The following is a 13317-nucleotide window of genomic DNA, read 5'->3' as shown; positions in this document are numbered from 1 at the left end:
GACCTGCCTGTCGTTTTATATTGATTTAGTACTTAAGAGGAAATTGGAAGCAGCAATGATACAAACACATGAGAATTGTTATGTTCCAGGCTGTACGTCAAGCTCTGCCTGTAACCACAGCCCATAGGTAGTTCATATATAGGTATTGTTGGTTAATAAGGATTGTGTGCTACCAGTAATAGGCACAGAAGCTTGTTAACCGAACATTACATAAAATAGAGATGATATCACTCATAGCTCAGTCCTTCTATAAGAAAAACTTTATATCTACAATTTTTATTATTAGAGCATTTATATATATCGCCAACATAATATGCAGCGCTGTACATTAAATAGGGGTAACAAATGACAGACAGATACAGAGAGTGACACAGGAGGAAGAGAGGACCCTGCCCGGAAGAACTTACAATCCAATAGGAGGGAGAATATAATATTCTTGCGTGGTCTGCCAATCTCATATCATTTTCCTGTGGGGTAAATTTTATAAAAATTTAGGACAGGTTACGGATTCAGGTTTTGTTCAGACTCTGGTGAATTTGGGGTGCAGTTAGCACTTTCTCACACCATTGAACTGTTGCATTGAGGCAGATGCTACATATAGAAATTACTCATGGCAGCCCAATAGAGATTAAATGGGAGCTGACAGTTAGCAGATAAATACTGCTTACTGACACTAGACCTCATATCTGCAAATGCAGTTTTTTTAAAGGACTAGACCTGCTGTGCAGTTGGGCTATCCAGCCACCTGGAGCCGCATACCAATGCTTGTACAGTGGTTTGATGATCCAAGAGTCGGTGGTGTAGCTTCAAACCTGTGGCCCTTGATGCGGGACTTAAAAACAAACCTCACAAACCTTTCAGCATGGTAGCTCAGAGGTAGGCTTTTACAGTGCTAGCTCCAGGGTATGAATACCTGACCAGGGTTCTATCTGCATGGAGTTTGTGGGTTCTCTCTGTGCCTGCATGGGTTTCCTCTAGGTACTCCTGTCCCCTCCTACATCCTAAAAATATTAAGGTTAATCAACTTTCCCTCAAAACAAAAAAATAGTCTTTGGATTACATTAATGACCTATGACTGACATTAGATTGTGAGTCCGTTTGATGAATCAAGAAAGGCTTGTCTAATGTGTCACACTTGTACCCTGATATGTTTCATGTTTTTTTCAGGCACTTAAACCTCAGCGTGCGTCCTAAGCAACTCTCAACACTGGTGAGGAGCGGAGTTCCGGAGGCACTTCGGGGAGAAGTGTGGCAACTGCTTGCTGGATGTCACAACAATGATTACTTGGTGGAGAAATACAGACTGCTCATCACTAAGGTAATGAAACTTTAGCTGCAATACTATGAGCTAATACCATGATTTTTTCTACGCTGTGATGGTTTTATTTTTGAAATTTGTAAAATGTCAGTTGTTTATTTGATCTGGTTGGTCTGTAAAAGTGTTTTTATTTTTGGCCGATTAAATGACTATTTAAATTGAATAAAAATTGTCCCAACCTAACCCATAATCTACTCCCATCTACAATCCTCACCCCTCTTATTAGTGACCGCATCTTCCCCTAGGGCTGTCCTGCACCCCAAACCTTTTCTAGCAGTAAACCTTGGCATTTGGTCCCCCTTTACTTCAATGGGTTGTACTTCTACAATAAATATGCTAGCAGGCTTCCCTCATTTAGGTCTATAGGCAGTTATTGTGTGGGTGTAGAATATAAAACCACTGCTGCCTGGGTTGGGGAAATCTGGTTAAGGTTGGGTTGGAGCCTACAGAGGGTGGCAGGGGTGGAACTAATTCCTCAGGACTTTTTTGCCTAAATATTTTGTATCCAGATCAATGTTTCTCAACCGGGCTTCTATGGAACTCCAGAGGTTGCTGGGGGTTCCATGAGCAATGAGCAGTTTGCAAGACACCAGTGATCGTTTGGCTATCTGTAAGGGTGGCATTCTTCCCACTGACCACCACACCAATATACTGTGGCCTGTGGATATGTGGGTGCCCTAAGGACCTGAAAGTTATTTCCATGGTTCCCCCATGTTTAATAGGTCAAGAAAGGCTGCTTTCAATTGTTTGCAGTATAATAGACTATTGATTTAGGCCAGTTTTAGGGGTTTATTGATTGCATTAGATTTAATTCTTTCTCCAGATAAGCCAATGTATCTTGAAGCAAATTTTAACAGCTTTAATATTTTCCCCAGAAATAGTTTTAAGCTGGGTGAGATAGAAACTGCAGGTGGTTGGTGGCAACTTTTTTTGTGACCCAACGTTTCAGTAACCACCCAAAAACAGTGATGGTTACTGAAAAGTGCCGGGTGGGGTGCCCAGCTAAAAGTGCCTGGGGGTAACACAAAGTTTAAATGAAGGTCAGATGCATGTGTTTTTGATCTGGTAAAAGCATTTTAACCTGATGTTGAATGCATTTGCTGAATATTTGCTTTGACACAAGCCCTTTGAGTTCCTAATGGAATTGCTGTTTTAGCCTTTATTCGCTTCAACCTTTGATTTGAAGAAAGCAGCTAAATCATTTCTTTAGGAAGCTGGACAATTCTTAATGTCCCTGTCACTGGCATGACATCAAAGAGATGGTGATGCCTAGATGCCACACTCCAGCACTCCCATACACTCAATATACCATTTCCTGAAGCTTATGAATGGATAGTTTTGATATTAGTAGTATCTACAGATTGAATCACTTTATTGATTGTAGGATAATGAAGCTAATGAATACAACATTCATGAATGAATACATGAATCAACATTTTGTGTAATTTGCAGTTACAGCGCAATATTTTTAATGGTTCTATGGGATGTTAAAGCCAAACTCCAGGCACCATCTCTTAGATATCTCTACATGCTTAGTATATGTTCACGTTTGCCTTGAAGTAGCTTGAGGATTGTTTTTTCTTTTAAGTGGTTTTAAAGCAAGGCTGTTGTAATTGTAAACTTTGGATGACTTGAATAAATACATGTTTGATGGGCTTCACTTCTGGTATTGCTGATCTGACCCCCCATCTATGTTTGGCCATTGACAGAACACATGACTGCAGTGTCTTCAATTATTGCATTGTGTGAAAAGCTGTCAAAAGGTTGCGCCTAGAGTTTCAATTTATATTTATTTATATAGACTTTAATTCCATACTTTACTTTCTTTGTGGTTTGTTTACTTTTGCTTTGTTTTAGTTTGTTCAGCTTGTTTCAATGAAGTTTCCAGCCATGGAATTGTGAACTTTACAGCTGGGGGATGGGGACTGTACTTATAAACGTGTTTTTGATGTTTCTTAAAGATTATTTTTGCCATCTGCAGGGTTAAAATGCTGAAATAAAAGGTTCATCTAAACTCTTGGTGCGCCCTTCCCTTTCCCAAGCTCCTTACAATTAGTAGGTAAAGGTACTGAAAAGGATAAAAAAAGAATAGAATATTTTAACCTGAGCCCGTCTTCTGTGTGCAGCGCCTAGGTGAGGATGATATCGGAGCTCTTCCATATCAGTGTTCTCCCTAGCACCTTTTAGATGGGCAAACCATCCGGCAATTTTCAGCAACCACCTGGCTGTTTTTGGGTGGTTACTGAAGAATTGGGTCACAATACAGGGGCAACCACCCACCTACAATTTCTTCCCACCTGGCTTAAAAAAAATTCAGGGTTGAACACTGCACGATGCAGAGCAGTCCAGAGGAAGCAGTCCTGCCATGGACCAAGAGATTTTGTATTAGAAATCATATTTTGACATAGAAATCTTCCCCAAATTTGTAGTCATTATAGGCAGATATAAGGGAATATCTCTAAATACAAAAAATGTCACTTTGAAGGGATCCAAATTTAATACAATAAATACGAAACAATAAGATTTACAGCCAAACTGGTTAAAATTCCATCAACTTTATTATTATATATCCAATATAAATCTTGTTAACCTCATAAACTTGTAAAACATCACATCATATTAAAAAAAAGTTTTCATAGATTGCCTGTAAGAAACTTTTTGCGAACCAAATTGATTACTTTTTCAGGAAGTTGTAGAGAGACAAAGACCAAACAAGAGCCAAAGTACCCAGGGGGGCAAATTGCAGCTACAGCCAAAGTAGGCAATGAAAAGCAGCCAGGAGAAGACAGTCAATTGATCGATCCTATGCACAAACTTTAGTGAAGTTATCAAAAATGATCCTGTCTATGCTTTGCCAGACCATCCAAGATTAGCCATTAGTCTGTGTGGGTATCGTCCTGAAGAAGCAAACCATTTTATTTGCGCAACGTGTCAAAGTCTCGACACTATGAAAAACTTTCATAAACAATCTATGAAAAAACATTTTTCATAATGTTGAGATGTTTTATGGGTTTATGAGGTTAACAATATTTTTATTGGTTATAATTAGGTTGACAGTCAAATAAAATTTGACTGTAAATTTTGTTTCGTATATATTGTATGATTTTTGGATGCCTTCAAAGTTCAGTTTTTGTATTTCTTTTTTGATAAATTCTGCATAGAGGGATGTGGCGTCATGTAATAATCTTTTAGAAAAGGCATACCTTATCCTTATCTGTACATTAACCTTAGCTTTGCATATATAAGGAAAGTATATTTAAATTTTATTCTTTTCAGCCATCACTTAATAAATGTAGAAGATTTGGGAAAGACGTCCAGAGAGTCTTCTATTTTAGTACATGGTCTGCTTTAAGGAAAAAAAAGCAACATGACCTCACCAAGCCTAACCATAATCCTGCTGTACTGTTTTGTGTCAAGCCTTCCTTTCCTATTCATTGTATTTTTTGAACAATAATAAACTTGATTTGTAGACTATAGTTAAGCAATTTACAGGAACTTTGTTGTTACTCTATTTCTTAATAACAATTTAGCCAGCTGCGCGAGCCCCGACAGGACATCATGATTTGGGCATAACAGGAAGAAGTTATGTAGAAACATGATGTCATTTACGAAGAGGGACATTTACAGAAAAGGATGGATTCATAGTATAGGCTCTTTCTGTATTTGGAGTATTGGTTAAATTGTGAGATATTACCTATGAGCCATTTCCAACTGTATTGATTGGCCAATTTTTAATAATGGAGTAGAGAAGGGTTAGTAGATTCCAGCTGAAAGCTTTGCATTCTCTGTAGAACAGAAGCTGATGGGAAATGCACAATATTGTAACCGAAATAGGTTGGGGTATCTGTCCCAGTAACAAACGTCTAAGAGGGGCTTCCTTTCATTTAGAACGGATTGCCACCTACTTCCTTTGGTACTGGACTACAAAAGAGGCACGGACGGCCTCTTCAGAATTTCTAAAGCTGTGTAGGTATATTTATCCCGCAGTGACATGCTTCCAGCTTATATACAGTACGTTATACCCTCAGTGATCAGTCTGAATATTAACGGTCGGTGAATAGTTTTCACAATATATGCCAGTGTTTGTTCTGAGGAACAATAGAGTTCCTCCTGGGGTTGCTGGGAGTTCTTTGAGACATGAGAAGTTTCTAACTCTCAGGTCAGTTTAAGTGACACCAAAGATCATTTTGGCTATCTGTAAAAATGACATTCTTCCCAATTGCCAGCAATGTAGGAGGCGTTCTTCCAACTGACCACCTCACCAATATTCTGTAAGCTGTGGATATAGTAATTATAGCAGGGGTTCCCTATGAGTTGAAAGTTATTTTAGGTGTTCCCCTATGCTAAAAGGTTTGCTGGTATATGCAATATTCTAAAAATGATCATTCCCCAGAGTATGTGCATTAGCTCCTTAGTGACCAGTCTCCACTGTGTCTGCATTAATATTACAAAGAACTATTCCCAGAGCGTGTACCTAGGGTGACCCAAAACGTCACTTCTCTGCAATGGAAGACTTACTGGACGGCTTTTATCTCCATTTCAGATCAGGAGAATCAGTCTCCTTAGCATGGTTGTGGGGTGTATTGGATGCTTTTGCCCCCTTCTATACACTGTATTTCCATTCTTCAACCCCTACCACACAAAGTCATCGGGGAAAAAGTTACGGAGTAAGTCCAGGCACTCACCTGACATTCTCAATTGTTTTAAATGCCGAGAACACTTTTGGAGGATACAGCAATGAAGTGAATAGAAAGCTGTAGTGTTCTCCCCAGAAATTAATTTTAAGCTAGATCGGAAGAAGCGGGTAGTAAAAAAGTGGGCAGTAACACATGACACATTTAGTGTTCTCAGTTGTTGTTGTCATTGGAATCCAGTAAGCTTTATAATTCTGTCAGCTTTCTACCGCTCCCTGTTCCATCGCCTTAGTATTATGCCCAAACTTTACAGTGCCCTGTATTGTGTCCCAACTTTTCAGTAGCCACCTAAAACAGCCGGGTGGTTACTGAAAAGTGCTGGGTGGTGCGCCCGACCAAATGGGGCTGGGGAGAGCATTGGGTTGGAGACCTGGGTTTTGAGTATGCAGTATTCTTTCTAGAATTTTTTTTTTAAGCTGGGTAGGAAGAAACTGTAGGTGGATGCCAGCCCCTGTATTGTGACCCAACTTTTCTGTAACCACCCAAAAACAGCCGGGTGAGTAGTGAAAACTGCCAGGTGGTGTGCCAAAAGGGTTTAGGGAGAACACTGAGTATAGTCCCTCTTTCAAGGAGCCAACCGGTTGACTGATTTGAGCCCTGGGGCAGGTGGTGCGCCCAACCAAAAGGGTTCAGGGAAAACACTTAGTATAATCCCTCTTTCAAGGAGCCACCAGGTTGACCGACCAATCTTCGCATCACTGATTTGCAGAACTTTGAAAATATTCTACCATATACTAAAAGGTAGGCAATTTCTGGTTCCTGTGGGGTGATTTTATAGAGGTGGTATAAGTTCATTTTGCTTCTATAAATAATTATACTCTTCTAAAGTAATTCTTGTGCTACTACATCATGTGTGAGACCTAGATGAGCAGATCAGTTCCTGGTGCATCTGTTCGGCTTCTTTTGTCACCCGTCTGTAGTAATTACTTGTATGATAATGCTAAATTAATGTCCATTGCGAGCAAGAAGCAATATGATAATTTATCATATTCTTAACATATTAGGAGTTTCAATAACCTCATTGTGCATTGTGGCAAATCAGTGGATATCACTGAACTATCTAAACAGAATAAATTGTTTTTTTTTTTTTTTTGTCAGATAAAAAGCTCACGTGTGTATCACGTGTGTATCTGTACACATAAAGAATGTGTTCTATATCTTTATATTATAATTCTTTTTTTAATAAACAGTATATTTTGTTTACTGACGTTCTGTTTTAAATGTTTATTTATTAATCTGTTTTGCTGTCGGCTTCTTTTAATAAAGTTTGTAAAATTTTAAGATGTTCTTTTTACCGTAGGGTATTGTCCAATAGGAATTCCTTTTAATACATATGGGCTACTGGATTGGCATTTTTTAGCTGATAGGATGGTATTGCTTGTTGAAGATGTCTTGAATTATGCCTCGTACAGACGTTCAAAGAATGACAGATAATTACACACAGAGCCATTCTGGTCAATGGGGAGAATGAGCAAGTGACACCCCACTGTGCTCCCCACCATAGGAGTGAACTGTGGTCTTTCCTGACCGTTCATCAATCTGTTTATTTTGAGCTTCAATTATGTGCTGTGTTCATACCCTAATGTGGTTCCTAATGTTTATTCTGATGGTTTATAGATAAAGACATCGAGGAAAGATATTTTGTGATATTTTATGTCCTAGTAAAACTGACAATAAATATATTGTTGTTGATAAATTCCAGAAATTGATCTAGAAGGGAAACATGGTCCATCTCAAAGAAAGAAAACGTCATCTATGTACCTGTGGCCTTATTTTCTTCATGCCGGATGTCTTTTACTTTTATATTTTACTGTTCTGTTTGCCTATTTTTTAAGCATTAGTGCAACACTATAGGATAATTAGTCAAATATAGTTTGCAACATTGAAAGTGGAAAATGCCATGGTGATGTTAGAAACACCTCAATCATTTTTTTCTGCAGGTATTTCCACTTTTAAAAGCAACAAAAAGAAGCCTCAATGATATCCAATGGGCTCTTAACACTTTTAAAGAGGAACTAAACTCAAACTGCAATAAAAAATCTTTTTGTTTTTTAATAAAAAGGGTGTTGCAAAAAAAAAAAAAGTTGTCTGCCCTTTTATGTAAAGTGAAATTTCGGAGTTTGGGTATGCTTAAAATGGGGATCATGGCATGCAAAAATTAGCGAACAATTTAAAGTGAAAATAAAAAAATCACACGTCCTTCGATTCGGTCCAGCGCCATTCTGGAATTCTTCTTCATCCCAGCACAGAGGAAGCGGTGGGCGCCACCATCTTCTGTCTTCTTTTCTGGTCCTCTGGCTACGTCACCACATCTTGCACTGCGCAGGTGCGAGATCGGGTGACGTTGCCACTATAAAGGGGAAAATTAAAAGAGCCCATCTCGCTGTGCAAACATGAGATCATCATCTTTTGGAAAAAATGCCCCTTTTGTGCATGCCTGAAATTGGGCATGCACAGAAGAAATAGCCAATGCCTCCACGGATGTGTGACGTAGGTATCTGCACTGCGGCAATTAAGACTAAGAGGGGTGGTACTGCACCTTTTTTTTTTTTTTTTTTAATGCACTCAAAAAAACAAATACAATTTCTACTTTACATATTTTAGGGTTGCCTACCCTTTTTTGTAAAGTAAAAATATTGAGTTTAGATCTGCTTTAAGGTAGATATGGTACGGCATCTAAGTCTTACGTGTATGGGAGTTTTCAATATGATGTTCGTAGCTGGGGGTCTGTGTGTTTGTCTTCCTCCCAGCCCAACCCCCTGACTCCCATATTGGTATGAGGTACGAGTGATATACGGGTTAGAAAATGTGCCCAAGGGGACAAACTGTCTGACCGCACACTATGTGACGCATCCAAGTATCAGAGGTGTCTAAAGTTCTAAAAAAGTTGATTTGCCCACCCACCCGGCCAGGTATATAACCTGTTTATTTACAGCTTGCCACTTGCTGAGTTCCCTTGGCATAGCAACAACATATAAATGAAACAAGTTCTGTGGCCATGTAAAGGCAAGTAAAGCATTGGCGAACGCAGTTGATCTCAGAGCTGTGAAAAATTTTAGCAAAATGTAAAAGAATCTTGCCTTATCCCCTAGAAAAATAACCTTGTTGTCTGTTAGCTTTGGTAGTTTTGCTCCTGAGGCAGTCCTAATCTTCTTCATACACAACATATGTATTATTGGAACTCCTGTGGGAATATCAGTCTGACCGAACACAGTTGACATCAATCCAGAGTTCATGACACAGCTTTTAGCATACTTGGGTCAATTCATTAATTTAGTTACTGGATATTTGTCAGAGCTATAAATCTGGTGAGGAAGCGGTTGTATCTGCGAAACGTGTAAGGATCAAACTCTGGTAGCATTTTATTGATTGTATTACATATGTTGCTACTGTGACCCTATTATGCCTTTTGTTGGCATTTTTTTAAATGAAGCTGTATATGTTGTTAGGAAATCTGTATCTTTGAAATAAAAATTATGTTTTTAATAAATGTATGACAGGAACTGCCTCACTTGGTATTACTTACCTAGTTGGTATAGAAGGTCCTCTCTTTTGGTTCTTGTGTAGAAAGATTTGTTCCTTTGCAAATATGCAGATTCTACGTGTTAGTGGTTGGTTGGAGGAACACAGCCCTAAAATAACAACACCTCATCTTACACAAACCATTTTCAGTGATTCTTTCCTTGATGTGTCATGCAATCCCAATTGTTGACCTGGGACCTTTTGTTTTTTATTATAAATAAATGTAAGGGTAGTATTGTTTGCTTCCGCTTTCTCATGCTTTGTGTCCCTGGTGATGTCACACATCTATTCAAGTGAAGGAAAATACAATAAACACAAAACACAATGAACTTTTTTTTTGCCCCTTTTTTGGTTTGGATTAAAAGGTTTTCATTTTATTAATTTGATAGAAGCAAAAAGGTTAGAAACTGATCTATCCTGTTCATGCCACTTGTCTCATCTCAACAAGTTAAGTGAACTCTCTGGGTTCCTATCCCGGACCACAGAACAGTTGGTCCCTATGTTTCCTAGATGAGAAGGGGTTGGACCTTGACACAATTCCACAAATCTGTCTAGAAAAAACAAATGGTGTTGGTCTACCACAAAAAATTGGGAACATTTCTAACACACCTTCAGGTACTTTTTTTTGTACCTGTGGGGATAGGGGTGTACTAATATTATTATTAATATTAGTAGGATTTATATAGTGCCAACATATTACGTATCACTGTACATTAAATAAGGGGTGCAAATGACAGACTAATACAGACAGTGACACAGGAGGAGGAGAGGACCCTGCCCCGAAGAGCTTACAATTTAGGATTATAGGGAAATGTGCAAATATTTCATGGATACACTGTGTTTTTTTTAGCACCATATATGCTATAACGTAGATTATTATTATTAATAAACAGGATTTATATAGCGCCAACATATTACGCAGCGCTGTACATTAAATAGGGATTGCAAATGACAGACTAATACAGACAGTGATACAGGAGGAGAGGACCCTCCCCCGAAGAGCTTACAATCTAGTAGGTGGGGGAATTTCACACACACAATAGGATGGGGGATATGTAGTGGTGGGAAGTAATGAGGGTTTAGCAGACAGAGGAAGACGGGTAGGCAAGTTTGAAAAAATGAGTTTTGAGCGCTCTTTTAAATGAGCAGAAAGTAGGAGCAAGCCGAATAGGGTGAGGAAGACCATTCCAGAGAGTTGGAGCAGCTCTAGGGAAGTCTTGTATCCGTGCGTGTGATGAGGTTATGAGTGAGGAAGTCATTAGTAGATCATTGGAGGAGCGGAGAGAGCGGCAGGGGGAGTATTTTTTGTAGATCTAAATCCAAGCAGTACAATCTTCAAAGTGAAACCTGTGTTACTCATCTGTCCCCGTTCCTTGCCGGGCACCGCCGCTGCCTCCTTTTTTTTTTTTTTTTTTTTTTTTTTTTAAATCTTTTTTTTCCTGTAGACGATCTTCGGCCATCTTGATTGGCTGGCTCGGGGATGACGTAACTCCTGTGTAGGAGTGTATTCATGTCTGGCGGGAACCGGGATTGCCAGGTATCTTGGAAACCACAGCCGACGCTGAGCATGCACAGCTTAGTTTTTTTTGCGAGGTACCCGTAGAGTTCAGGCAGAAAGGAGGGATTATTGCAGAAGGGACATCACATCTTCTTATAGACATTCTTCTACCATCTTATTTGGCTGGGATGACATAACTTATTCCCAGCACGTTCAGGGGAAGCCAGGATTTTCAGGCATCCTGGCTGCCTAAGTTGAAGCTGTGCAGGAAGGATTTTTGCAGAAGGTACCTCTGCTCCAATGTTTTACACAATCATTTGCACCCCTGATGGAAAAAACTAGCAACCATGTACTGGCATGGTACATTGTTATCACCATTGCCAAGCTCGAGGAGGTCCATAACACTGATGCAATAGGAAAATGGACGAAAGAAGATGAAAATTATTTGAGGCAGAGGCAGCTAAATGTTACCCTTAAAGGGATTGATCCATACCCGTAGAGCAGCAGCAATAAACCGACATTTACAAACATGTTTTATCTGGTAACCCCCTGAGTACCAGAGCTTTCACCTTACCACCCCTTTGCAGCCGTTCCATTCAGCAGATTTTGTTTTCGTATAATTACATATCTGCCAGCAATAGGTGCCTTTACAATTTTATAATAAGCAATGGGTACCCACATGATAATATATTTGCTGGCAGCGGTGAAAACGTGATTATGAGCCTGGTAGTAGATTTACTCATATCTGTTATTATTTGTAATCTGTAGCTGGTGAGTTTTGCAAAATATGGTATTTAATGCAAACAAAGAGGTTAGAACCAATCAGAATTTTAGACAAGGGCTTATATAGTTTGATGCAATCAGCAGAGTATCAACTTATCTTGATAACTCTACAAATAACAGTAAGGTATAGAAAGGACCTTCTTTGTATTGCAGGCCTTCAAAGCAAATCCAAACCAATAACAAAAGTCTAATATATACTGCATCTTGCAAATGCTAATGTGTCGACTGCTTCAGCTTTCATATTTTAATTTATTTTTCCTTTGTTTTTTGCTGGTGATTCCCTTAGTTACACTTTCTGTTCCAGGGTGATAATGCTTGTTCATTATATTGTTACTATGGCCGAGCACTCTTGGTACTTTAAGATGCTTTCCTGAATTGGACAACATTTTTGGTGGGTTCAGGGATTACAGTGGTACCTCAGTATAAGTCCGCTTTGGAATAAGTCCAACATTCACTGAACAACCCGCGCTATAACTTTGAGAATTACGTAACATCTTCTCCTCAGCACCATCCTAGTATGCACTCGACACTTCTTAGCAAAGTAAAGTGAGGTTAAATTTTAGTTTATTTCATCTAATTGCTTTTGTATTTATGTACTTTAGTATTAAGCAGTATTTAAAAATAATTTATACAGCCCCATCAATGTATAATATGCCAAACACAATAGAATTTTTTTTTATGAGAACGGATTAATAATTTTCCTTTTAATTCTTATGGAAAAAATTTGTTTGGTATAAGTCCAAGGATCTGGAACGGACCAAGGAACCACTGTATGTGTTTATCTTGCCCAAAGTGTCTCTGTCCTATGAGAATAACTGGAAACAAAACAATGTCATTTTTCTTGTTTACCATCATATACATGCAATGGAGATTAAAAAAAGAATGATCTTTTTGAAGGCTAACCCCCATGGCAAAAAGAGCCCTGAACCTTTTTCGGGACGTTTCTTCCATCGGGTTCCGCGTCGTCCCGGTATCTGTCTTTGGCCCGGAACTGCCATCTTCTACTCTCGTCCACCTGATTCTTCCTCCTACGTCACCTGATCTTGCACTGTGCAGGCGTGAAATCGGGTGATGTAGATTGGGAAATAACTTGCCGATCTCACTGCGTGAGAACGACATTTTTTCCCCCTATTGATGAAAGGAGCAGCCAAGAGATGTGTGACGCAGGTATCCCGGGAGGCTCTGCGCTCCCATTCATTCTTGATTGCCGAGGCGATTGAGAAATAAGGGGGGAAGTACTGCGACCTTTTTTTTGGGGTTGTCTACCCTTCTATGTAAAGTGAAAAATCTGAGTTTAGGTACACTTTTTAAGAGATTTGTAGACCACAAAAACTGCAAATGTTTTAATAAGGGAACACACCTTCTTTTAGCTGTTTTTATTGCTTTTTTCCCCAACCATCTCCAGACAGTTTTGATCTATTATTTGAGGACAACAATGTTTCCAGTCTCTGTAGTTCCATTCAGTCCATCTTTGGACTTTTGAGGATCATGTAGCCTTTGGC

At 39.1% G+C, this 13317-nt stretch overlaps 1 protein-coding gene across 3 annotated transcripts in view; it reads left to right on the top strand.

The window, feature by feature from the left end:
• Positions 1-13317, top strand: part of RABGAP1 (RAB GTPase activating protein 1) — a 113772-nt gene that overhangs the window by 29970 nt on the left and 70485 nt on the right. For all 3 annotated transcript variants that reach the window (XM_072431357.1, XM_072431355.1, XM_072431356.1), the window contains exon 13: positions 1168-1318. In XM_072431357.1, coding sequence (XP_072287458.1) covers positions 1168-1318 — 151 coding nt within the window. The remainder of the gene's footprint in view (positions 1-1167; positions 1319-13317) is intronic.

The sequence above is a fragment of the Pyxicephalus adspersus genome, chromosome Z, assembly GCF_032062135.1.
Source record: "Pyxicephalus adspersus chromosome Z, UCB_Pads_2.0, whole genome shotgun sequence".
Lineage (NCBI taxonomy): Eukaryota > Metazoa > Chordata > Amphibia > Anura > Pyxicephalidae > Pyxicephalus > Pyxicephalus adspersus.
The sequence above is the reverse complement of the archived record's forward strand: the minus strand, read 5'-3'. Positions and strand labels throughout refer to the sequence as shown.